At 43.0% G+C, this 26,954-nt stretch overlaps 1 protein-coding gene across 1 annotated transcript; it reads right to left on the bottom strand.

Moving 5' to 3' along the window:
* Positions 1-1,696: 1,696 nt before the first annotated feature.
* On the bottom strand, positions 1,697-25,238 carry LOC139446002 (urocanate hydratase-like). Its single transcript, XM_071227271.1, has 20 exons — positions 24,897-25,238; positions 22,854-22,984; positions 21,706-21,859; positions 20,792-20,920; positions 19,777-19,838; positions 19,440-19,506; positions 18,908-19,051; positions 14,989-15,140; positions 13,852-13,960; positions 12,861-12,931; positions 12,029-12,126; positions 10,720-10,828; positions 9,555-9,643; positions 9,205-9,275; positions 6,904-7,002; positions 5,735-5,834; positions 4,076-4,157; positions 3,484-3,532; positions 2,923-2,973; positions 1,697-2,135 (listed from the first exon to the last, which is right to left on the bottom strand). Exons 1-20 carry the CDS (start codon positions 25,020-25,022, stop codon positions 1,995-1,997), a joined length of 2,034 nt encoding a protein of 677 aa, XP_071083372.1. The 5' UTR covers positions 25,023-25,238; the 3' UTR covers positions 1,697-1,994.
* Positions 25,239-26,954: the final 1,716 nt, after the last annotated feature.

The raw sequence follows: 26,954 nt of genomic DNA, 5'->3' as shown, positions 1-26,954 counted from the left end.
CCCATCCCCCTCCCTCTGTACCCGCCTATGATTAGTGGTAGGACATGGTTTCTGTAGTTAAACATAACCTACTGAGCTAAACAATAACGAAAGCCAAGGATGACTGTACATAAGGGATGTGACGAGTTCAAATTCACTACCGGGTACCCTGCCCCATATTCCCCGACCCTACCCTCGAGAGATAGGCACAAACTGTCCGATAGGAAAACGTTTGACCGTAGCCCTGCCAAAATGTACTTAGATACAAGCAATCAACATGCATTCACGGAAGTTCACCGAGTTTAATCTTTATTCAAACATCTAAAAGTCAGAACGAATATGTGCATAGTAAGAAAGAAATGCGAAAATCAGTGACTTCTAGTGTAACCGTAGAGTTTTAGATAATTTTTGTCATTAAACAATATATCACGTGACTAACCACGGGTCCGGGTAGTCCCATGGGTACCCGGGTCCTACTCAGGACCCACCCGACCTGAGTTTCCTGTCCCAGGCCTACTGTACATGTGATTCTAAGCTATATATGACCATGTCCTACCCAGTTGTAGATCACATGCTTGATTAAAGTACTAGCATATGTACTGGTTCTTTTTGTTAATCTCTGTATTTGAGACAGCTGAGTATATGGCACATATGTGCATGGTGAAGGCGATATCCATTCTGACGCGCACTCTTCTTTCCTGTTTTCAAAAGCACACACAAGTCGTAAGTGATAATAAAATGTTTTTATTCAGCAATTCTAGTGTTTTTAAATAGGGGAACATTTTCCAAGGTGGTATTTCTAAATACTGCCTGTCCGTATGACTGGCAGTTGAAAAAGTCACATGAGCACTGGCAAATATATTTACAGACGTAATAATAATCATCGTTATGGTGCATACAGTGATTTGATATGTTCCTTTAGAATATATTTGAAACGTATGCACCATAACGATGTCTATAGAGGCAGCATGAACATGTAGTGACTTCCATAGCCACTTCTAATAGAAAGGGTATATTATGCTGTGACCGTGGTACCTGTATTACATTATGACAAACCCTCTCTGGATGAAGCCCACGGTCAACTAGACAAATATCTTAATAGTAGCCAATGACATTTCGTTGGGTTCAAATACATAATACGTGCAGATTAATAATGGAAAGTCTGTCAAGTATTGATATCAAGTATGTTTATGACAGTTCAGAAATTGTTAGATGTTCAGGAATGTACAAGAAACGTAATTGTATGTTTGACATTGTCCTAGATTTGAAAAAACAAGTCCTATATGTTCTTCGTTGTACAGTGTAACCGGGACCTAAATGTGATGTGATGCAAGCAGCCTATTATTTATTCTGAGTTCAAATGTCTGATTTTCGTATGAAAGCGATGCAGGGTCCGTTCCTCAAGGCGATGTTAGATTTTTAAGATTTTGCAAACACGAAACTATCTTTTTAGTCGCAAATACAATAGGTGGTGAACCGCAACGCTACTCGTGAAAATATCTCCTTTCCCCGATCATTCGATGAGAAAAACATGATATTTCACTCGACATTTGAAATATCCTCTATCACGTCAGAACTTTATTACAAATATTAAATTTGACATTACCACCATTATACACTGCATCACCCATAAATACATACGGTCGCATTGCGGTGTAGTCACTATTTGCAAAAACGTTAAGATGTAAACCACGACAACGAGCGGGATATTCCGAATGTAGGTTACGGAAACATGCGAGCGGCTAACCAGTGAGTGCTCGGACCAAACTGAGTCTTCAATCAAAGATATTGTTCCTATATCTGCACCCCCTAGAATGAATGGCCACTGGTGATTTTTATCAGATCTAACAATCGTTCAGTTCTCGGCGTAAACAACAAACAGATAAGGGCGATGAAGGAACGTGTGCACTGACAATGGTCAGCAGTAGTGTTGGACATAAAGATCTAGTGATGGCAGGATAGAGTATATTTCAATGTCAATATTCTTGATTTCCATGAGTTCCGTGGTGTTCACACTAGCCGTTGATAGCCTTGTCGATGACATTGGGGTTCTTCACGTGGTATGGTATCGTGACCTTCAACTTGGGGTCAGACTCCATTGCCCGACATATGGTCTCCTCAGCTCGACTGTTGCCGGACCAGCAACGACGGGCCACCTAGAATATATCGGGTTTTGAAATACATGAATTTCTCGACTTAAAATTAACCCAGTATTTAGTATTCAAGCTATAACACGACGGGTCCCGTGAAGATCCGGGGTAGAATAGGTCTTCAGTTACCCATGCTTGCCGTAAAAGGTGAAATCCTATGCATGTCGCAAGAGGCGATAAACGGGATTGGTTGTTGCATGTCATCGTTTCCCAATTGCGTGGATCGATGCTCATATTGTCAATAACTGGATTGTCTGGTCCCAGACCGACGTCATAAAGCTGAAATATTGCTGAGTGCGGCGTTAAACAACAAACAAACAATCTATATCACGACGATCTGAAAAAACAACAACTACTGACTGAATACACGAGCAACGCCTACACTATCGGGTGCGATGACAGGCAATCAGTCAAGTTATATTTTAAGAAACCTGATACCAACTCATGGCACGCTAGGCAAGGCGAAAACGTTTTCAGTTAATACACACCCAAACACCTGTACACGTAAAGCCATATAAGTAAAATAATACTGAACGTGACGTTAACCCCCTGGATTTCAGAGACACATGTCTCTCCTCTCCAACCCTCACTTCTGAGTAGAATAAAATTCAACATACATTAAGCACTCAAATCCTCAGTTTTGAATTCTATGGGACATTTCCTGTTCTGCCATGTCACCCATTGTCGTTTTAAGCAAAGCAGGTCTTATTAAAATGTGCGTCAGTAAAATAACTCAGCATCCAGCGGGTCAAACCCCATGTACTTCCTTTTAGTCACTGCCCATCCTTCTTACCCCGTTACTGACGTCCCAGGACAACATCCTTTTAGCCCTCAAGGCAGAATCCTGGAACATGAATATTTTTATAATAGAACAATAGCTGTTTCAAATTGTCATCATGTAAATCATTACGATTGTTTAAAGAAAACTCCGATCAGGATGTTATGACCATCGTTTTTGCTGCTTGTCCATGTTTGTATACATGTGGGGGCACGGGTGGCCCAGTCGTCTAAGGCGCCGCGATTCGCTGTGCAGAGTTGCGTCCCTTGGGCACGCCAGACACCTATGATTGTGGGTTCGAATCCCGGTTCGCCCCGATTATGTTTCTAGGTTTGTCAGCACCATACCCGTGCTCGTGGGTTTCACCGAAGTGGTAAACGTCTGAGACCTGCATCACTTCGGGCTTTCCTCCCACATTAAGCTGACACGCCGTATATAACTGGAATACTGTTAAAAGCGGCGTTAAACCCAACTCACTCACTCACTCACATGTATACATGTCAACATTTCCTATGTGAGGTGGAATTCGTTTACATTTTAATAAAAAAGCAACATTTTATCACACAAAAACCCTACCAAGGAACCATCGAGGACCAGACCGAACCCGCCGTTGATAACCTCTCCCCTGTGAACAGATGAATCATGCAATTCAGTGATATATGATGGCAGAGGTGGACTATTTTTAAGGATGAATCTGGGAGTCGAACACACCTGCGGATCGTTGTTGATATAGGACGTTATTCTTGCGAGACCTTGACCCCAATACTAAACTAGGGACAACGTAGATTAAGGCATGCAATGTTTCGGTAATCTTTGGAGTCGACAGACATCAACAGATCCTACCTTTTTTCACTACACGTCCTTCAAATGTTGAATATGATTTAAATTTGCAGCAATTCTAAAATATTTATTTATAAAGTATTTAAACCATCACAAATTGTATTGCCATGTTGGGAACTCGTTTACTAGTCTGTATCCCCAGTGAAGTAACATAGACAGCTCGTATGCACACTTTAGGTCAACTGTTTGTGTGTATTATGTCAGAACTCGTTGGGTCGTATCCGTTCAGTGACAAGTTCTTTCGATACGAAAGGTTATACATTTTCTGACTCTCAAAATACCGTTCTACGTGAAGTGGAGAAAACGTGGAGCGACGCTACCCACTCACCAGCCAACACCGCCACCGTTGTGTATCGCAACCCATGTCGCTCCCCGGAAGCTGTCCCCGATGACGTTCTGGATGGCCATGTCTGTACAAATATGGAATACAGAGAGTTTATCCCCTGCTTGGTCTCGAGCAGATAGACTATCAGTGATCGTATGTGGTCTTTGATCTCTGCTGGCGGAGTACGAACTCATAACAGTACAATTAAGGCCGTTCCACAAAGGGATCTTAGCGCTAAGGCGATTCTTTAACATGATCTTTCAACAATTTGAGTGCTAGGAACGCTCTGTGGAACAGGGCCCTGATCATACTTATGTCGTGGAAGGGGGTAACACAGGCTTTCACACCTTGTACCCTTGGGGGAATTAACCCTCGTTTTGAGTTTGACGAGCCATACCTGACACCATCCTCCCGAGACAAGTGAGTTAACTAACTATAAAAGTCCAGTTTCCACCCTTGCCGAACTAGGCTGGTATTATGGAGTTACATTTTGGCTGGATTAACGAGTCTATGCATGGTCCAATCAAAATCGCGCAACAAAATTGAAACCCGGTTCGTAAAATGTCATCATTTCGGTAGATTGCAGGATTTGAAAAGCATGTGCACCGCCAACACATTGTTAACAGATATTTTCTAAATCTGTTCATGTTTTTAATCAAGGTGCTCACGTGATCTGATGCACTTTGCGATATAAGACTCGTTTTATCACAATATAGGTCTTGATTATCGATCAGATCGCTTGACTGGGCGCCACCATTTGGTTTGAAGCAAATGCAAGTGAAACGAGAGGTGGAATCTGATTGATCCTGAGAAGAGGCTGAGAAGGGACAGAACTCGTAATAGCCACTGGTGGCGCTACGATCGACTTACCTTCACAAATGGAGGTACGTAGACATGACGTACCTTCACAGATGGAGGTGCATAGACATGACGTACCTTCACAGATGCAGGTACATAGACATGACGTACCTTCACAGATGCAGGTACATAGACATGACGTACCTTCACAGATGGAGGTGCATAGACATGACGTACCTGCACAGATGGAGGCACATACACAGGACATACCTTCACAGATGGAGATACATAGACATGACGTACCTTCACAGATGGAGGTACATAGACATGACGTACCTTCACAGATGGAGGTACAAAGACATGACGTACCTTCACAGATGGAGGTACAAAGACATGACGTACCTTCACAGATGGAGGTACAAAGACATGACGTACCTTCACAGATAGAGGTGCATAGACATGACGTACCTGCACAGATGGAGGCACATACACAGGACATACCTTCACAGATGGAGATACATAGACATGACGTACCTTCACAGATGGAGGTACATAGACATGACGTACCTTCACAGATGGAGGTGCATAGACATGACGTACCTGCACAGATGGAGGCACATACACAGGACATACCTTCACAAATGGAGGTACATAGACATGACGTACCTTCACAGATGGAGGTACATAGAAATGACGTACCTTCACAGATGGAGGTGCATAGATATGACGTACCTTCACAGATGGAGGTACAAAGACATGACGTACCTTCACAGATGGAGGTGCATAGACATGACGTACCTTCACAGATGGAGGCACATACACAGGACATACCTTCACAGATGGAGGTACATAGACATGACGTACCTGCACAGACGGAGGACCCGTCATAGATATTGGACGTCTCCCGGAAGGGGCTGTCTGTACCACTGACGTCGTGATGATCACGGCTCAAAACCACCGGGCCCTGAAAGGAGCTTGTATATGTAACATGCGTCACCATCATTGTCCTCGCCACCATAATCCTCATTATAGCCACCCATCTCACCTCCATAACCTCATTATACCATCCATCTCACCTCCATAATCCTCATTATAACCACCCAACTCACCTCCATAATCCTCAGTATAACCACCCATCTCACCTCCATAATCCTCATTATAACCACCCAACTCACCTCCATAATCCTCAGTATAACCACCCAACTCACCTCCATAATCCTCATTATAACCACCCAACTCACCTCCATAATCCTCATTATAACCACCCAACTCACCTCCATAACCCTCAATATAACCTCCCATCTCACCTCCATAATCCTCATTATACCATCCATCTCACCTCCATAATAGTCGGGGGCACGGGTGGCCCAGTCGTCTAAGGCGCCGCAATTCACTGTGCAGAGTTGCGTCCCTTGGGCACGCCAGAAACCTATGATTGTGGGTTCGAATCCCGGTTCGCCCCGATTATGTTTCTAGGTTTGTCAGCACCATACCCGTGCTCGTGGGTTTCACCGAAGTGGTAAACGTTTGAGACCTGCATCACTTCGGGCTTTCCTCCCACATTAAGCTGACACGCCGTATATAACTGGAATACTGTTAAAAGCGACGTTAAACCCAACTCACTCACTCACTCACTCCATAATAGTCATTATACCACCCATTTCACCTCCATAATAATCATTATACCACTTATCTCACCTCCATAATCCTCATTATACCACCCATCTCACCTCCATAATCATCCATCTCCTTCCATAATCATAACCATCGATCTCATTTCCATAATCTTCACCGTGAAGCACCGATTCGGAATGCTTTTGTTGGTCAACGCACTGTGCGAGCTATATAACGGTAACCTGTCAGGACTGGAGGCGGGGCCAGGCAAACAATGCCTTGGTTAATAATGAACAGCAATCCACGCCATCGGGGCACTGTACCACAAGCAGCACATCCACCCGACACTTAGTCGACATTCTCTCCACGCATGGGCCCTGAGCACATCTCGCATGAATATTTGCATATACAATTGTTACCTTAATCTGTCCTTCTGCAATCGCTTTGTTGAACGCCAGGGCTATCCTTATCCGCCCTAACTGCTCCGAATACAATATCCGGGCTTGCGATCCCACAACCTGAAACCAGAATGAGTAAATACTGATACAGGAAGTGTATTTGTTTGTTTGTTTGTTGTTTAACGTCGTACTCGGTAATATTCCAGCGATGACTCGAGTCTGGACCCGGCAATCCGGTGATTGATATTGTGAGCAATATCCCCCGCCGCCGGGGTACAGCGACACACAATCAACCAAGTTACCGAGCCTGACCACACGATTCATTTTATCGCTTCCTACATACATGTACATAAATACGTCACAATGGAATTCTCTTTATATTCTCGATTACCGTTTAGAGCTAACGTGTAGACAAAAAACCCGTTAAGACTAGCAAAATAATGTCAGCCTCGTTGTGGGAAAAGCAGCAGTTTGAAACCATTTTCCATGGCGACCTTTAATCTGAAGCTTTTAATAGAATAGGGGGGCCTGGGTGGCCCAGTCGTCTAAGGCGCCTCGATTCGCTGTGCAGAGTTGCGTTCCTTGGGAAACGCCAGAAACCTATGATTGTGGGTTCGAATCCCGGTTCTCCCCGATTATGTTTCTAGGTTTGTCAGCACCATACCCGTGCTCATGGGTTTCACCAAAGTGGTAAACGTCTAAAACCTGCATCACTTCGGGCTTTCCTCCCACATTAAGCTGACACGCCGTGATATAACTGGAATACTGTTAAAAGCGGCGTTTAACCCAACTCACTCACTCACTCACTTTAATAGAATACGAGCATACAGTGAACTAGAGACAGTGTGGCATTAAGCTGCAAATGTATAGGTTTATTATATATCCACCAAACCCTAAAGTCCCCGAGAAAATTTATACATACCATTGTTTGCTAGGACGATTTATTGTCCTGTTTTAGGGAAATTCCCGGATGCAGGAGGAAATATAACAAATTAAAAAACATGTTCGGGTTCGATTGATATTAATTTCGGGAGAAAATCTCTTGAAATAAAAGTCTCAACACCCGAACATCAATTTTATCCGTTAAACAGGAAAATACATTGGTGTGGCCTCAACTTAACGTTCTGCGGTTATTTAACACACATAATAGAATCATCGGTGCGCGGTGCCCTCAATGTCGGATACATCGTATACACTTGATCATTATCTGACCCGCTAATGTCGACTTGACATAACTTAATGTGCATAGCTGGTGATTGTGTTGACTTCGTAGAGAAGAGGGGGGCCTTGGCGTGTCTGCTGTCCATGAGCTGGTGCCCATCTATCAGCTGTTGACACTTTTATTACTAAACAAGATCCTTTTGGATAGAAGCATTCCTTGAGAAATGTACAGGAGTATACTATGTATGGCCACTGATCGTGACCGAGGGGTAAAGAGTGATTTGCACAATGGGACTGTCTGTTGTCGATTGCCGTAGCAGAAACAGACTAAACGATATATTCACCTGCACAGCTGGCGAAATAAGAGGTTTATTTCGACATGGTGTTACCCTCATCCCAAAATAATATATGTACAAACAACATATTGACAATGTTCCCTGAAGACTGTACAGTGAATATTTCCATTGAATGTCAAACTGTGTCGCTTATGTACATATACCTAAGTAAAATTATTAATTTAATTTAATATAATTGTCATAAATTTTCTCCCTCATACTGTGTCATATCCCACATGGCTGTATCACTGCTTGCATTGTGTATTAAAACTGACAAGCTGTACAGATTAAAAGTAAAGAGGAATTGAATCCCACTCGCCGGGTAGATGTGCAACTCACCAACTTGTGTTGAGACTCTGAAAGTACTACCCTCACCCCACCCCGGGTAGGTGTGCAACTCACCAGCTACTCTCACCCCACCCTGTGTAGATGTGCAACTCACCCGCTACCCTCATCCCACCCCGGGTAGATGTGCAACTCACCAGCTTGTGTTGGGACACCTCTGATAGTGCTATCCTCACCCCATCCCGGGTAGATGTGCATCTCACCAGCTTGTGTTGAGACACCTCTGACAGTGCTACCCTCACCCCACCCCGGGTAGATGTGCAACTCACCAGCTTGTGTTGGGACACCTCTGATAGTGCTTTCCTCAACCCACCCGGGGTATATGTGCATCTCACCCGCTACCCTCATCCCACCCCGGGTAGATGTACAACTCACCAGCTATCATCAACCCACCCCGGGTAGATGTGCATCTCACTAGCTTGTGTTGAGACACCTCTGATAGTGCTACTCTCAACCCACCCCGGGTAGATGTGCAACTCACCAACTTGTGTTGAGAAGCTTCTCTGATCCACCGGAGGTTGTCCTGGTAGAGTTGTTTGACTGTTTCAGGCACTGAAACATATTGTGTGTTGAAAACATATCACTTTAATGATTAGTTAATGCGTTTTAATACGTTTCAAGTAACGCGCGCACGCACACACACACACACACACGCACGCACGCACGCACGCACGCACACAAGCACGAACACACACACACGCACACACGCGCGCACACACACACACACACACACATGATACTAGTCTAGACAACAGAGGTCACCAAGTACCCGACTCACTCACTCACTCAAGGAGTGGGCTACCCGCCGACCCCCACAAGACGACAACCTACCTTCCTCCTTGAGGATGTCCTCCAACACAGAGGCGGCGATGTCGTCAGTCCTGTCCAGGTCCTCGGAGTCCCCGGATGCACAGACCCATCTTGAGGACAAACACAGCATCCTTATATACTGTGTGGAAGAGTATAGCTGGTCTAGCAGTCCAGAAAGAATACTTACAGTCCAGAGAGAATACTTAGTGCCAAGTACGAAGTTTAACAAAACGACGAGAGCGATAAACGATCGTAACTATAGTACAATATTCGTACTAGTACTAGTACAGTACAGTACTAGTACAGTACAGTACAGTACAGTACAGTACTAGTACAGTACAGTACAGTACTAGTACAGTACAGTACAGTACAAGTACAAGTACAGTACAGTACTATAGTACAGTACAGTACAGTATAAAGCGCCCCTAGCACTAAGGTGATAGTAAATTCCATACCATAACATAGACAGTCGTAGCGCTAAGGCTGTTTTGTTTAACGACACCCAGGCTTACGATAGTTCTAGCGCTGAGATGGTTTGTGGAACCAGCCTCTGTCCTTATTAATTATCCCCGCGGTGCTACAGGGGCAGAAAAAGCCTCTAACATCTCACATATATATGGGGACTTTTGGTATTCGTTTGTTGTTTAAAGCCGCATCAAGCAATATTCCTGACCAGTATATAATCGAGCCTGGACCAAACAAACCAGTGATTGATTGATGTTATGAGCAGCGATGCACGTTGTTGCAGTACGTTGACACGCAATAGATCAAATCTGACCACCGGATAGTCAAAGAGTCATGCCAAAAACCCGAAAGACCTAAAATAACACGTTGAGCCTATAGTGTAGGCCTAGATTCACTTGGGGGCTATTCTAACCATATAAAATCCAGGAGTATGAGGATAATATAATATGTATCTGATGGCCATATTGTCCTCTTTGGAGTGGATATGAGTTCCGACTATGCTTGTCGTAAAAGGAGATTAACGGGATCGGGTGGTCAGGCGCGCTGACTTGGTTGATACATGTCATCGTATCCCAATTGAGTGGATCGATGCTCATGATGTCAGTCACTGGATTGTCTGGTCCAGTCATATAGCTGGAACATTGCTGAGTGCGGCGTTAAACAACAAACAAAGAAAAGAAAGAAAGAAAAAGGAGTTCCTCAGCAAAACAGTTGGTGTTACCTGAACGGCCCGAATCCCAGTGAGAAGATGTCGCCCATGATGTCTTGTACATACGACGGGAATCTGAAGGCGGTGCCGTGCATGTCGTCACAGCGTCCCACGTCAGCGCCTGCACAACAACGTGATTCTGTTACCACGAAACACCATGGGGTGAACCCATTTTATGTAGCTCCAGAGCTCAAGATAACTTTTGGAACAATTGAGTTTTTACTCTTGGGTTTCTATTTTTATTGAGTTGTTACATTTTTCATTGGGTAACCAATATTTTTTCACTCATCTATTCATCACTTTATTGGGTTTTACCCAAAATTGGTGAACATTTCTAAATATGTTTGATATGTTTATAACTGTTCTAAATATATAGGCTTGACTCGGAAAGTTAATTAGCTCGTATTTGTGTTCCGGAAATTAGCTCCTTGGTACGCATGCTGAAAAAGCATCACTGGGTATTTACGCGAGCTGTTTTTATACATTTGAGTTTTTCATTTAATGCATGCGTTTCTGTACGCAAGTTAATTTAAGGTATTTGGTTTTGTTTTTTTTGTTTTTTGTTTTGTTTTGTTTTGTTTGTTTGTTTGTTGTTTTTTTGTGTTGTTTTTTGTTGTTGTTTTTTGTGTGTTTTTTTTGTTTTGTTTTTTGGGGGGGGTATTTTACGCAAATTCGCTGCTCATCTGCAGCTCTGTAGCTGTTATAAAGGGAGATTCTGACATGTGTGCATCAAACTCTGGAAATAGTGAATGTGGTTGGTGTAACGCCGCATTAACAGGAAGTCGTCTTGTTGGGTCGGCGGGAAGGTCACTCGTTGAGTGAGTGAGTGAGTGAGTGAGTGAGTGAATGAATTGGGTTAACGCCGCTTTGAACAAGTATTTGACACTGATCACCATGGTGAAACCCAAGAGCACGGGTACGCTGCTGTAAAAACCTAGAAACACTGATGGCGATTCTGGGTTTCGAACCTATGATTCTATAGGTTTCTGGCAAGCCTAAGGGATATAACTCTGCAGAGCAAAATACGCCGCCCTAGACGACGGGTTCACTCGTGCCCCAACTCCTGATAGAATGATGCATAACGAATAATCTGCTACAACAATGTCAACCAAATTGGTTATCGATTCTTTTGTTTGTGTGGAATCATTACTGATTATGTAATATTCTTGGCTTTATTGACTGATCAATATTGAACGCCGCTGTCTGTCTAGATGTTGTTTCGATGCATCTGTTGACGGTGATAGAGAGAGGAGAACACGATGTAGCAGATACGTATGGATCTGTTGACGGTGTTGGAATACGATGTAGAAGATGTTGTTACCTGCTCTGCTGGCCTCGAGAAGGAAGGCGTTGCCGTAGTCCCAGAAGGACATTCCCCGATCTGCCAGACGGTTGATGGCCGCCACCTGACGCCGTAAACTGAACACAAAACGACATGAATCACTGGTAGGTCATAGACAGGTCACTCGAGGTATTATTGCTGACAAAAACAAACATAAACGTTCAAAGAGGACATTTAAGAGACACCCATTGAGGTGAAGATAGGACATTTATATCCCACAGCCAACCATTTTATTTGCTCAACGTTTATTGAACCGACTTAGCGAATGTGACTTTCTGGATTGGTTGACACTTGTGGACCGGCCCATGGTTTAAGGCGCCGTACCGATCTGCGTCGTGTCCGGATGCACATGTGGCTGGTTCGAATCCAAGATCATGATCCTTTTTTTGTCAGCACCAACAGGTAGAGAAACATCTACGACTTGTATCATTTCGGACTTTCCACCAACATGAGTGAGTGAGTGTGGTGTGTGTGTGTGTGTGTGATGGGGGGGGGGGGGGGGGGGGGAGTGTGTGTGTGGTTGAGCGAGAAGGTGTGTGTGTGGGGGGGGGGGGGGGGGGGGGGGGGCGGAGTGTGTGTGGCTGAGCGAGAAGGTGTGAGGGTGGGTGGGTGAGTGAGTGGGGGTGGGTGGGTGAGGGAGAAGGTGTGAGGGTGGATGGGTGTGTTTGTGAGTGTGAGGGTGGGTGGGTGAGTGAGTGGGGGTGGGGGTGGGTGGGTGAGCGAGAAGGTGTGAGGGTGGATGGGTGTGTTGGTGAGTGTGAATATGGGTGGGTGAGTTACACCTAGCCTGCACACTCTGTATAATAGTTACCTCTCTTGTACTAAGATCTTGAATCTCCCTGGCTCCTCGTGCATCATCTCCCTGGCCTCGTCATACCCCACCTAGGACAGACAACATGCATCATCCTCGAGTGTCCAGGGTATTGCTTCTTCTTCATACTATATTGATAAACCCCCTGGACCCCTCAGCAACCACGAAGTTTAGTTGTTAACCCGATTCGTATGACCGCACACTAAATATAACCGCCCAATCAGATTATTCAACAGTGCGAGAGAAATTGCGTGCTCATTAAGATATAGGACTAACGGAGTAGACGTCACTTCCGAAACGAAGCTATGGTGGCGAAAATCTCCAGGGTATGTATCATACGAGTATGGATATGTAATACCCTTCATTCTCGAAGATGATATCATCATCAACCTGCCCGAATCTAACGTCCAGAACACTTTCAGCAAGTCAACTGCCGGTAAAAAGGTAGTATACACACATGTTTGATGGTGAACAAGAAATGGTTATTGGTGTACTATTGTTGAAACTTCCAGCTTAAGTTCGCAGTGTCTCTGCGACTGTTTTCAGCGTAGTAACGTTTTGAGAGCATTTGTCATTAGTGTAAAATCCTATTTCCAAGTGTATACTTTCTTTTGCCCGGCAGTTTATGTTCTCCAGCACCATATTACCAAGTCTTACAATGATTACATTTTATGTATGTACATATGTTTCTCATAATCCTTTAAACGAGGGAGTGAGTGTCGTTTCTGCCTGCTTATAGCAATATAACAGCCAAATCAGGGCAAGGGACACCACATGGGCTTCAAACATGCGGAGAATCGAACCCCGACTCTACGCGCTACGATCGCACGCGTTATCCATTGGACTACCACACCGCCCTAAATACGAAAGCATTTTATGAAATGCAGGTAAGCGATGGGACACAAATTAAATTGAGATTTGCGGCGGCTTGTGCACTGCCCCACAACATCGTATGAAGACGCAGCATTAGCAGCACAGGTAGGCGTGTTACCTGCACAGGGTAGTACCCTCCCAAGTAGGGGTTGTGGCACGACGTCTGATCAGACCCCAGCTCCACCAGCAGGTCACCTGTCTGCTCGTATTCATCTGCCAGTCTCTCCCTGAAATAATACCTTTGTACTCCTTCTACATTGATACATTCCCCTTGTGTTTTTTTGGTTTCCATAAATGGGGCTTGGGTGGTTAAAAATCAATGGGGAAGTAAGAGTTCGTGCGATCAATTTTATTGTCAGCATATATAGATTAGGGCTGACAAGCATATTTTCCCAATACACCTCTTATGTAGTAACACCCTGAAAGTCCGGGTCTGGAAAGGTTGAGCATCCCATGCTTGTCGTAAAAGGAGACTAACGGGATCGGGTCGTCAGACTCAGTGACTTGGTTGATGCATGTCATCGTATCCCAATTGCGTAGATCGATGCTGAGGATGTCAATCACTGGATTGTCTGGTCCACACTCGATTATTTACAGACCGTCGTCACATAGCTGCAATATTGCTGAGTGCGGTGTTAAACAACAAACAAATTTTATGTATTCAGTAAAATATCGATGCACGACATTCTTACGTTGGCTATCCGGATATTACCAGATTGGTTAGGTTAAAAGTATTAAAATGTTCGGTTTCTCCAATCACAGAAAACAATAGGGTGATTTGAATACTATTACTTGGTGGATCCCATATCACTCATTGTATCAACGACATCGTTAAAGAATAGATTTACTTTATACGGTGTAATCACGTCAACAACATCGGACCAAGATGAGGTGAGGTGCAATAGGGTTTAACGTCGCATCCAAGATTACTGCACTTATATAGCGATGTGCATGAACGTGTGTGTGTGTGTGTGTGTGTGTGTATGTGTGTGTGGCTGCTTTCCGAGCCCACCAGTCCTTGTTTGATTCCGTTAAAGCCGAGCGCCAGGCAGGGTAACAACAAGGTATGACGCGGCCGGGGATCGAAACCCGGACCTTCCGCTCTCCCGGCGGACGCTCTACCACTAGACCACGGAGGCGGTCCGGACCAAGATGACCTTATTACCCTCTGACTTTTCGTGAGCCATATTCGTCGATATATGGCTACTTTTGCCAATTGACGTTGACTTATATCTCAGTCATTCACGAACCTTACCAGAGACTGACGATGTTGCCATGGTAACCAAGACTAAACGCTTCCTTCTTTTTCCGTGCCTGGCGTATCACGGCAATGCAGTCATCCAAATCATCTGTGATCCTCATCAGCCAGCCTTGGTTGTACCGCTTCCGTATCGCCTCCAGACTCACCTGGAGGTACAGCTTAGACGTTAGCACAGGCGGATCCAGAGAGGGGGTCCACCTCCCCCCTACCCCTTTTGAAAACCAATAATAGGCAGTAAAAGTTTGCAGAGGATTTTGATATTTTGGACCCTTCTTTCTAAAAATGCTCGATCCGCTCTTGGTGAGATTTGGGGGCACCTTGTGCATCAATGGGCGATACAAATATTCGTCGGCTCCGAGTCAGTATACTGAGTTGAGTATCTCGTGGGGCTGGCACTATAAAACCGCATAGGTCCGAACAAGGACAAGCCACCACATAGACACATGGACAAACAGACACATGGACAGTTTATACATAAGAATTTGGGGGTACTTTAGTCAGTTATATCACGGCGACCCGTGAAGAACCGGGGTACAATAGGTCTTTAGCAACCCATGCTTGTCGTAAGAGGCGACTAACGGGATCGGGTGGTCAGCCTGGCTGACTTGGTTGATGCATGTCATCATATCCCAATCGCGTGGATTTACAGACCGCCGTCATATAGCTGGAATATTGCTGCGCGTAAGCTTGATGCGCAAGGTGAGCTCGAAGAGACACAGGTGCTTTCACCACTTTGGTAAAACCCACGGACACGGGTATAATAAACACGAGCACGGCGAATATGGTAGTCTATCCCGAGATGATAGGGTTCTTGCACTTCTAAGGGATCTAACTCTGCATGCACAGCTACTTGCGGTGCCTTAGACGACTGAGACACCCGTGCCCTTCTCTGGCGACGTTAACAGGACGTACAGAAGAACGTAGAAATATTGTGTAACCGGTGAATTTTGTTTAACTGTGAACCAAACAGCTTCCGTGGTCCCGTCTCTAAGGCGCCGCGATTCGCTGTGCAGAGTTGTGTCCCTTGGGCACACCAGAGACTTATGATTGTGGGTTCGAATCCAGGTTCGCCCCGATTATGTTACTGGGTTTGTCAGCACCATACTCATGCTCGTAGGTTTCTCCGAAGTGTTAAACGACTGAGACCTGCTTTCCTCCCACATTAAGCTGGCACGCCGTGATATAACTGGAATAATGTTAAAAGCGGCGTTAAACCCAACTCACCATACTATTGGGTCGATGTTTACGACAAGCATGAACCACTGGGGATGTATTCCTCCCTGTAACCCCCCTGGTGGCAGTCAACAGCAGTGCCAAGTAACGATAACCAGTATAAGAGGGCTGACATGAAGGAATAGAACCCGGAAACAACTGGAGACGAGGGATCGTTCTACCCACTGGGCTACATTACCATTATGACCGTTAAGTTAAACATTATGACCGTTAAGTTAAACATTATGACCGTTAAGTTAAACATTATGACCGTTAAGTTAAACATTATGACCGTTAAACATTATGACCGTTAAGTTAAACATTATGACCGTTAAGTTAAACATTATGACCGTTAAGTTAAACATTATGACCGTTAAGTTAAACATTATGACCGTTAAACATTATGACCGTTAAGTTAAACATTATGACCGTTAAGTTAAACATTATGACCGTTAAGTTAAACATTATGACCGTTAAGTTAAACATTATGACTGTTAATTTAAACCTTTTGACCGTTAAGTTAAACATTATGACCGTTAAGTTAAACATTATGACCGTTAAGTTAAACCTTTTGACCTTTAAGTTAAACATTATGACCGTTAAGTTAAACATTATGACCGTTAAGTTAAACATTATGACCGTTAAGTTAAACATTATGACCGTTAATTTAAACCTTTTGACCGTTAAGTTAAACATTATGACCGTTAAGTTAAACATTATGACCGTTAAGTTAAACCTTTTGACCGTTAAGTTAAACATTATGACCGTTAAGTTAAACATTATGACCGTTAAGTTAAACATTATGACCGTTAATTTAAACCTTTTGACCGTTAAGTTAAACATTATGACCGTTAAGTTAAACATTATGACCGTTAAGTTAAACATTATGACCGTTAAGTTAAACATTATGACCGTTAATTTAAACCTTTTGACCGTTAAGTTAAACATTATGACCGTTAAGTTAAACATTATGACCGTTAAGTTAAACCTTTTGACCGTTAAGTTAAACATTATGACCGTTAAGTTAAACATTATGACCGTTAAGTTAAACATTATGACCGTTAATTTAAACCTTTTGACCGTTAAGTTAAACATTATGACCGTTAAGTTAAACATTATGACCGTTAAGTTAAACCTTTTGACCGTTAAGTTAAACATTATGACCGTTAAGTTAAACATTATGACCGTTAAGTTAAACATTATGACCGTTAAACATTATGACCGTTAAGTTAAACATTATGACCGTTAAGTTAAACATTATGACCGTTAAGTTAAACCTTTTGACCGTTAAGTTAAACATTATGACCGTTAATTTAAACCTTTTGACCGTTAAGTTAAACATTATGACCGTTAAGTTAAACATTATGACCGTTAAGTTAAACCTTTTGACCGTTAAGTTAAACATTATGACCGTTAAGTTAAACATTATGACTGTTAAGTTAAACATTATGACCGTTAAGTTAAACATTATGACCGTTAATTTAAACCTTTTGACCGTTAAGTTAAACATTATGACCGTTAAGTTAAACATTATGACCGTTAAGTTAAACCTTTTGACCGTTAAGTTAAACATTATGACCGTTAAGTTAAACATTATGACCGTTAAGTTAAACATTATGACCGTTAAGTTAAACATTATGACCGTTAATTTAAACCTTTTGACCGTTAAGTTAAACATTATGACCGTTAAGTTAAACATTATGACCGTTAAGTTAAACCTTTTGACCGTTAAGTTAAACATTATGACCGTTAAGTTAAACATTATGACCGTTAAGTTAAACATTATGACCGTTAAACATTATGACCGTTAAGTTAAACATTATGACCGTTAAGTTAAACATTATGACCGTTAAGTTAAACCTTTTGACCGTTAAGTTAAACATTATGACCGTTAATTTAAACCTTTTGACCGTTAAGTTAAACATTATGACCTTTAAGTTAAACATTATGACCGTTAAGTTAAACCTTTTGACCGTTAAGTTAAACATTATGACCGTTAAGTTAAACATTATGACCGTTAAGTTAAACATTATGACCGTTAAGTTAAACATTATGACCGTTAATTTAAACCTTTTGACCGTTAAGTTAAACATTATGACCGTTAAGTTAAACATTATGACCGTTAAGTTAAACCTTTTGACCGTTAAGTTAAACATTATGACCGTTAAGTTAATCATTATGACCGTTAAGTTAAACATTATGACCGTTAAGTTAAACATTATGACCGTTAATTTAAACCTTTTGACCGTTAAGTTAAACATTATGACCGTTAAGTTAAACATTATGACCGTTAAGTTAAACCTTTTGACCGTTAAGTTAAACATTATGACCGTTAAGTTAAACATTATGACCGTTAAGTTAAACATTATGACCGTTAAGTTAAACATTATGACCGTTAAGTTAAACATTATGACCGTTAATTTAAACCTTTTGACCGTTAAGTTAAACATTATGACCGTTAAGTTAAACATTATGACCGTTAAGTTAAACCTTTTGACCGTTAAGTTAAACATTATGACCGTTAAGTTAAACATTATGACCGTTAATTAAAACCTGTTTGCGATCGAGCATACAGTTACTGTTAATGTGATAAAAATGCAACACTTGAAAAAGAAAATACTAAATAATGACAAATAATATATACATACACACACACAAAGTGTGAATCCAGTCACACCAAGGAGCTCGTCGCACATCTCACCTCGGCTACTACTCCAACACACCCGCAGATGACGGCGGCCTTGGCCTGAGCACCGCTCATTCCCCCCAGACCTGACGTCACAAACACCCTCCCCGCCAGATTGCTGGTACCCATGTGTTTCCGCGCAGCGTTCAGCACCGTCAGCTACAAGCACATGTGTCAACATCAACTGTTTAGGAACATCACAATCGACAATTATATGAAGTCAGACATATCCAATCAGTAAATATTTGTCAACTATCTATCAAAACCCTCAGCTTTCTGTACCATGTCGATGTAGCACAAACGATGTTCTTTTTTATATTAGTTTTGGTCACTCTATAAAGACTTACTCGAATCTAACCTCTTTTCGATTCACCCAAAGTTTGGTCTAACTGGAATAAAACCCCAAGTGAACTTTTTTTAATCAAGCACATCCAGATATCACGTGTTGCATGGCTTGCACGTGCAGCTCCTGTCTTGTAAAATGTACAGTCTGCGATATATGTATCGAGTCAACGAGTTTCACGGCGTTTGTGATTACGAGACTTACCGTGGTGCCGTGGACGATGCCCTGGGGTCCTATGTAGCAGAAACTCCCAGCCGTCATCTGCCCGTACCTACAACACCGGGTGTCTTGTCAGGTGTAAATATGACACATAGATGTATTTCACGAATCGTTGATGGTTTAATTGTCAATCATTCACTTTTCTTCTTTGGGAGAATGGCATACCATTTATTTTACAGAAGTTAATGTCTTGGATATTTTAACAGGAATCGCACGAAGTGAGTGAAATATATATTGTTTGTAGTTTCTGTCTCAACATCTTCTCAGGAATCAAGTAGTGTTCCTATCCGACAATGAACACCCTGGCTGTTCCGTCACTCACATTGTAACACCCAGTGCAAACATCTTCTCGTACATGTCCCGGGACGAGTAGTTGGGCACCACCTGCAAGAAGTAAACACATCGTCCTTGCTGCGTATTTATGGCTCAAAGGGACAGGCAGTTTGATACGGGAAGGGTGGGGGATGGGGGTGGATTACATTTATGCTTATGCCAGAAACGTTTCTTTATTTGTGGTAGTATAGGGAATGGGTGTACTGGACCACTCCGCCTTCTGGACCAGTGCCAGGCTCTGGAGATGCGCCAATGTAGCACATATATATGATGAACGAGTTTTATGGACAGCAATTATATAAGTTGAATAAAACTTGAATGGTCCTTTTTTGATGAATACACCCACCCCCAAAAAAAGAAAAAAAAGAAAAAGATGCACAGAGGCTTATTGTGTTTTCCTGCTGGCTATAGCAAAAAACAAAAGCCGAAAACGAAAAAACAATTCATATTAGAACTTTTTCTCATATGCTTAAATATTTAAATTGGAGAGAATCAACCATGTTTGAAGAGTTCGAGGCCCTAAGATTTATGTTTGGAACGTGGCACAGTAGGATGCTTACCATTCCATTGGACACAATGAGTCGGGGTGAAGACGGGCTGCTATTATGAGGTTATGTCAACTCACCATTCCATTTTACATAACGAGTAGGGAGGGTGCAGAAGGCTGCTACTTTGAGGTCGTGTCACGTCAACTCACCATTCCATTGGACACCTCGATCGGAGGGGGCGGGTGTGCTACTTTGAGGTCGTGTCACGTCAACTCACCATTCCATTGGACACCTCGATCGGAGGGAGCGGGTGTGCTACTTTGAGGTCGTGTCACGTCAACTCACCATTCCATTGGACACCTCGATCGGAGGGGGCGGGTGTGCTACTTTGAGGTCGTGTCACGTCAACTCACCATTCCATTGGACACCTCGATCGGAGGGAGCGGGTGTGCTACTTTGAGGCGACAACACCACGAGATGGAGGAGGGGGTCTGGTACTATGAGGGGTCGACTCACCATTCCATTGGACACCACGAGACGGGGTGAGGACGGACTGCTGGGGAAGAGTCCCATGGGATGTCCGGAGTACATGACCAGCGTCTGGTCATCTGACATCTTGGACAGGTAGTTCATCACTATCCAGAACTGCAGTGGCAAATAAAGGTAATGGTAACTACAGTGAGCGATCGAATGAGTTAGTTGACTTTAACGCCGCTTTGGTAGTATTACAGTTCACTATGAGACTCGGGGACCCAACAGCGACATGCCAGACCAGTCGGCCACCTGTGCCTTAATGGGATAGATCCAACAGTCAGCAAACTTTCTCACTGACGAAAGGCAGTTACAGGGTGAGGTGAACTTGGGTTAACGTCGCGTCCAAGATTATTGCACTTATATAGCGACGTGCATGCACGTGTGTGTGTTTGTGTGGCTGTTTGTACTAGTCCGGACTGATGCCGATTTATAGTGCTAGCCCACTGAGATACCATGCCGCAGTTTAACATGAATACCCCACTCAGACACAGTATACTGACTCCGAGCCGACCAGTCCTTGTTTTAGCCCCTTAATGCCGAGCGCCAGACAGGGTAATAACAAGTACCATCTTTTAACGTCTTTTGGTATGACGCGGCCGGGGATCGAACCCCGGACCTTCCGCTCTCCGGGCGGCAGTTACAGGGACCAAGTTAAATAAATCAAGGTAACCTACTTTGGAGTCAAAAGATTAATACAAAACATACTCCTGGATTAAGTAGTAGGGACGCCAAGATATCCAGTACTCTGGGTTTCACACTATAGAAGTTGCCCGCGACCCTGGGGAAAGGTAGGATAAGCACAACCCATGGTTTAAACCCACAGAAAGGATTTGACCTAACGGGAGTCAAGAATAAGACATAAACCCTCGCGTCATGCAATAGGGTATGCTATATACCTGAGCCCAATTAGAAAATACTTGTCCATTTCCTCCATAAGTGATGAGTTCTTGAGGAAACTGTGCCACGTGTGGGTCAAGGTTATTCATGATCATATGCATGATGGCGGCGGCGTGGCGACTCCTGGACGGGTACTCGTCTACAGGATAGGCTCTGAAACATAAAACCAGTTTTATAAACTCGACCTGACATGGTGCAATGTTACCCGAGGCTTCAACCCACACTGTATATACATGCAGATTGATGCACGGTGGATAAAGAATATCTACGGATAGAAAGAATCGTTTGGCGTAGAGTTTCTTTTGCATCCAGAATGTAACCAGAAATGTGTGGCCAGTGTTCTGTTTGACATTGCGATCTTAGTGCTGAGACCTGGATTGTCCTAGCTTTAAGAAGTTAACAACGCTTTGAGGACCGCGATCCTAGTGTGATCAGTATACTGTTTTATGGTGTGTGAGTATGGTTTTATGCCGCTTTTAGCAATATTCCAGCTATATCACGGCGAGGACAACAGAAATAGGCCTTACACATTGTACCCATGTGGGGATTCGAACCAGGGCCTTCGGCTTGACGAGCGAAAACTTTAATCATCATCATCATCATCATCATCATCATCATCATCATTCCTTGTACCCATGTGGGGATTCGAACCAGGGCCTTCGGCTTGACGAGCGAAAACTTTAATCATCATCATCATCATCATCATCATCATCATCATCATCATCTTCATCATCCATTGTACCCATGTGGGTATTCGAACCAGGGCCTTCGGCTTGACGAGCGAACACTTTAATCATCATCTTCATCATCCATTGTACCCATGTGGGTATTCGAACGAGGGTCTTCGGCTTGACGAGCGATTCACTTTAATCATCATCATCATCATCATCATCATCATCATCATCATCATCATCCCTTGTAAACATGTGGGGATTCGAACCAGGGCCTTCGGCTTGACGAGCGAACACTTTAATCATCATCATCATCATCATCATCATCATCATCATCATCCATTGTACCCATGTGGGTATTCGAACCAGGGCCTTCGGCTTGACGAGCGAACACTTTAATCATCATCATCATCATCATCATCATCATCATCATCATCAACAACAACAACAATAACAACAACAACTAAGTGACTAACCTCATCTCCACATCCGGCCTAAAGCGGTACATGTAGATGTGGCCATACTCTCGGAGCTCATGGGCGAACTCGGAGGCAAGCACCCCGTGAAATTCCGGGGGGAAGTAGCGCAGGGCGTTCTCCAGTGCCAGCTGAAAGTAATAGATCACCATCGGAGCTAGGACACACTAAACGTTCTTCGTAAAGACGAAAATACCGTTAACGACAAAAGTCTGAGTTCAATAAGTGTCCACCGCCGTGATTTGCTTGAATATTCTTAAAAGCAGCGTAAAATCTTACTCACCCACTCACTCATGTTGACGACGTATCGTTAATCTGTGTTAGAGTAACCAATTGTCTACCTAAGTTCAGACAGACCATTAGCCCGTGGATTCCGGGTAAGAATTTAGACCCCTAACAGCCTCATGCTTGTCGTCAGAGGCGACAAAAGGGATCGGATGGTCAGGCTCGGTGACTTGATTAATTGCATATCATCTATCCTAATTCATGGATCGATGTTCATGATGTCAATCACTTGATTGTCTGATCCAGACTCGATTATTTACACACCGCCGTCATATACCTTGAATATTGCTGTGTGTGGTGTAAAACAATAAGCAAACAAACAAGTGTTTCCATTTGACTGATTGATGGTTCAACCATATTGTGAAGGTTATGTCGTAGTTGCTTTTAACATTGTTTCACTTCTATATCAGGGCATGTCAGCTTGATGGTGGTCATATGTACATTATGTTAGATAGGACATCAAATGTATTTGTTATTGAACTTTTTAACAACGGATCTTCAGTGACTTGTACACAACGAACGATCAATGTCGTCATCACAATCAGTTCTCGGTGAACTGTACACAATCAGTTATCAGCGACGTGTACACAATCAGTTATCAGCGACTTGTACACAATCAGTTATCAGTGACTTGTACATAACCAGTTATCAGCGACGCGTACACAATCAGTTATCAGTGACTTGTACACAATCAGTTATCGGTGACTTGTACACAATCAGTTATCAGCGACTTGTACACAATCAGTTATCAGCGACTTGTACACAATCAGTTATCAGTGACTTGTACACATTCAGTTATCAGTGACTTGTACATAACCAGTTATCAGCGACGCGTACACAATCAGTTATCAGTGACTTGTACACAATCAGTTATCAGTGACCTGTACACAATCACGTATCAGTGACGCGTACACAATCAGTCATGAGTGACGCGAACACAATCGGTTATCAGTGACGCGTACACAATCGGTTATCAGTGACTTATACGCAAGCAGGTATCAGAACCCTAGGAATCGTGCAAAGCCTTTGACAGAGATTTCTTATGATTATGGACAAAGTCTGGTCGCTTTTAAACATCCAACACAGGAAAAGTCAAATTGAGTTATCAACATATTATATTATTCTCATCAAACCACAAATCTCAAGTGATGAAATACATTTTCAGAATAGCTAATATAAACCAGTTTGAAAATATTGATATTGTTTATTATTTTCGTCAGTGAATACTGTCTTTGACACCCATGAGTTCAACTGGTGACTTGCTACTGGTGTCCACCAGCTTTCAGAGATTTCAGTGGAAACTGTCGGTGGTCATAACTACATTCTAAATGAGTGCTATTTCACAGAATACCGAATATGTTAATATAACACATGGTATCATACTTATTTAATAAGCCTAAAAACAATAATTTCCAATAAAACAACTCTGAATCTTTAAATGTTTCATGTCAATGAACATGCGTGTATGTATTTGATCAAGTTAGAATACGAGTCATTATAAAAAAAATGACAACATTTATATTATTAACCAAAATAATCTTGGAACGAGAAAAGCCATTAAAAGAAAAAAATAATCATTTTTTTCAATCTTAAAATTATGTTGTTATTTTTTTAATAATGACTCATATAGCGAAATAGAATTAAGCAATACAATGTTTCTAACGGGGTCAGTTACATGTGACCAGCCTAGCACACTCTGAACTAGAATCTCAGTGCACTCCACGAGTCAGACCAAAGGCCGCACGTGTCTATACATACCCTCTGGTCCTCCACGGTGAGACTGGGGGTACGGATGGGGGCGTGGGGGACCGAGTCGTCCCTGTCGCGGCGTTCAGGGAGCGGGTGTAACGGTAGTCCCATGCACAGTTCTTTTAACGTGGACATCTTCAGCTCGATGTAGTTTACCTTCACTGTGTGTCCTGCTGGCGCTGATGAGACTGGAGACCTCGAGATGTATTCTTCATGGACCCCAGCTGTTATCGCTGAGAGACAACACTGTGGACCGTCCTGTGATATGCGTACTGTTAATCTCCTAAACTTGCCTAAACTGATCCTCTGTCCAGATCTACTGGCAAAAGATAAGCACTGAAAACCAAGCGTCTATATGATTTGAAGTCAACAACAGCGATAGTGCGCCAACCTTGACATCAACACATAACAATCAATTCATTATAACACAAAAACGTTTTACAATACATGAAATCATACATTAGCATCAAGGCAGTGCCCTCACCCAGCATTTGTATGTCATATTTAGTTCAAGTTCAAGTTTTAAATTGGGGCTATATGCCAAGGTCTGTCGTTGATTTATGGCATATATCTAGGCGTTGTTATTAGGGTCTGGGTGTTCTGAAAATACTGTATTGTGCGTCCCCCCAAATTGGTTGGTTCTCTTGGAGAAAGGAGGGAGAAAGAATGTTTCTGAAGCACTTACTGAACAAAAACCCGTTCAGACAAAAATCCCAGATCTTCCCTGCAACATTAAATAGTCAATCCCTTAGTACCTTGTAGGACCGCCTCCGTGGTCTAGTGGAGGGAGCGTATGCCCGGAGAGCGGAAGATCGACGGTTCGATCCCCAGTCGCTTCTTACCAAAAATATGGCTACCCTGCCACATACACACAGACACACACACGTCACTGTATAAGTCCAATAGTCTTGAACGCGACGTTAAATCCTATTTCACCTCACTTCAGTACCTTGTTGAAACTATACAATGACTTTATGAAGTGATGGTATTTTTTCAGTGTTAGAATGGCATACAAAATAGAACTAGAGAAAGCTGATAAGGCAGCGTCACAACCACTTGCAGACCCGAAGGGACCTTCAGTTTTGCGCAAGGCTACTCAAGTTTGCATTCAGCTATAATTCACTCTACCGTACAAAGTCTGACACCGTCTTCCACGCAGTTAATATGTAATATGAATATTTTATTTCAAACGACCCTGAATGACATGATCTTTAGGACACTCGCAGTTATACATACACAGTCACGTAGTCAGTAGAACAGTATTAACATGAACATTATACCAAGGAGTGACCTAATTAAGAATGTGGGTAGGGTTAGTTTGCGTATATTTCTGAATATAGTTCTTTAGGGTATAATGTCATTACAGGGAGAAGCGTCGTGGGTTTTGTTAATTATCAATAAACATTCTCAAGTTTCTGGGTATGAGAGACAAACATAAGTTATCTGAGTTACCTGAGCAGGTGAGTTGGTCCCCGTGTGACAGGTGCGTGGCTCAACGTACACTTATCTTATCTATGTCTTGACCCATCGCGAGCTGCGAGGGGCTTATAAAATATTCCATTGCCTGTTGCCCGTGGACGCTAGAGATAAGGATATGTCAGACAAACAGGTGATATTTGTGTATAACACCGTTTGTTATTCCGGGTAGAATATATACTGCAATTTATTTTAACGCAACCCCAAACGTTTTTTTAAAATTACAGCTGTATAGAGGAGTGTGTCCAATTGTACCAGTACCTGTGACGATCCGGGGTAGAATAGGTCTTCAGCAACCCATGCTTGCCATAAAAGGCGACTATGCTTGTCGTAAGAGGCGACTAACGGGATCGGGTGGTCAGGCTTGCTGACTTGGTTGATGCATTTCATCGTAACCCAATTGCATAGATCAATGCTCATAATATCACTGGATTGTCTGGTCCAGACTCGATTATTTACAGACAGCCGTCATATAGCTGGAATATTGCGGCGCTAACAAAATACAAACCAGTCTGTGGCTAAACTGGGGATCGGGTGGTCATAACGTGTGATCTGGGGTCCGTTCCACAAAGCGCTCTTAGCACTGAGGGG

Source organism: Haliotis cracherodii, unplaced genomic scaffold (genome assembly GCF_022045235.1).
Source record: "Haliotis cracherodii isolate W230 unplaced genomic scaffold, xgHalCrac1.p SCAF_6, whole genome shotgun sequence".
NCBI lineage: Eukaryota > Metazoa > Mollusca > Gastropoda > Lepetellida > Haliotidae > Haliotis > Haliotis cracherodii.
The sequence above is the reverse complement of the archived record's forward strand: the minus strand, read 5'-3'. Positions and strand labels throughout refer to the sequence as shown.

Excerpts from the sequence above, each read along its gene's own strand:
- LOC139446002 (XM_071227271.1), bottom strand. The coding sequence starts at position 25,022 with ATGTCCACGTTAAAAGAACTGTGCATGGGACTACCGTTACACCCGCTC. Across the intron at positions 20,921-21,705 it reads TATTTTCTAATTGGGCTCAG|TTCTGGATAGTGATGAACTA; the intron begins GTATATAGCATA and ends TTGCCACTGCAG. Across the intron at positions 9,276-9,554 it reads GGACATCCTCAAGGAGGAAG|TGCCTGAAACAGTCAAACAA; the intron begins GTAGGTTGTCGT and ends AATATGTTTCAG.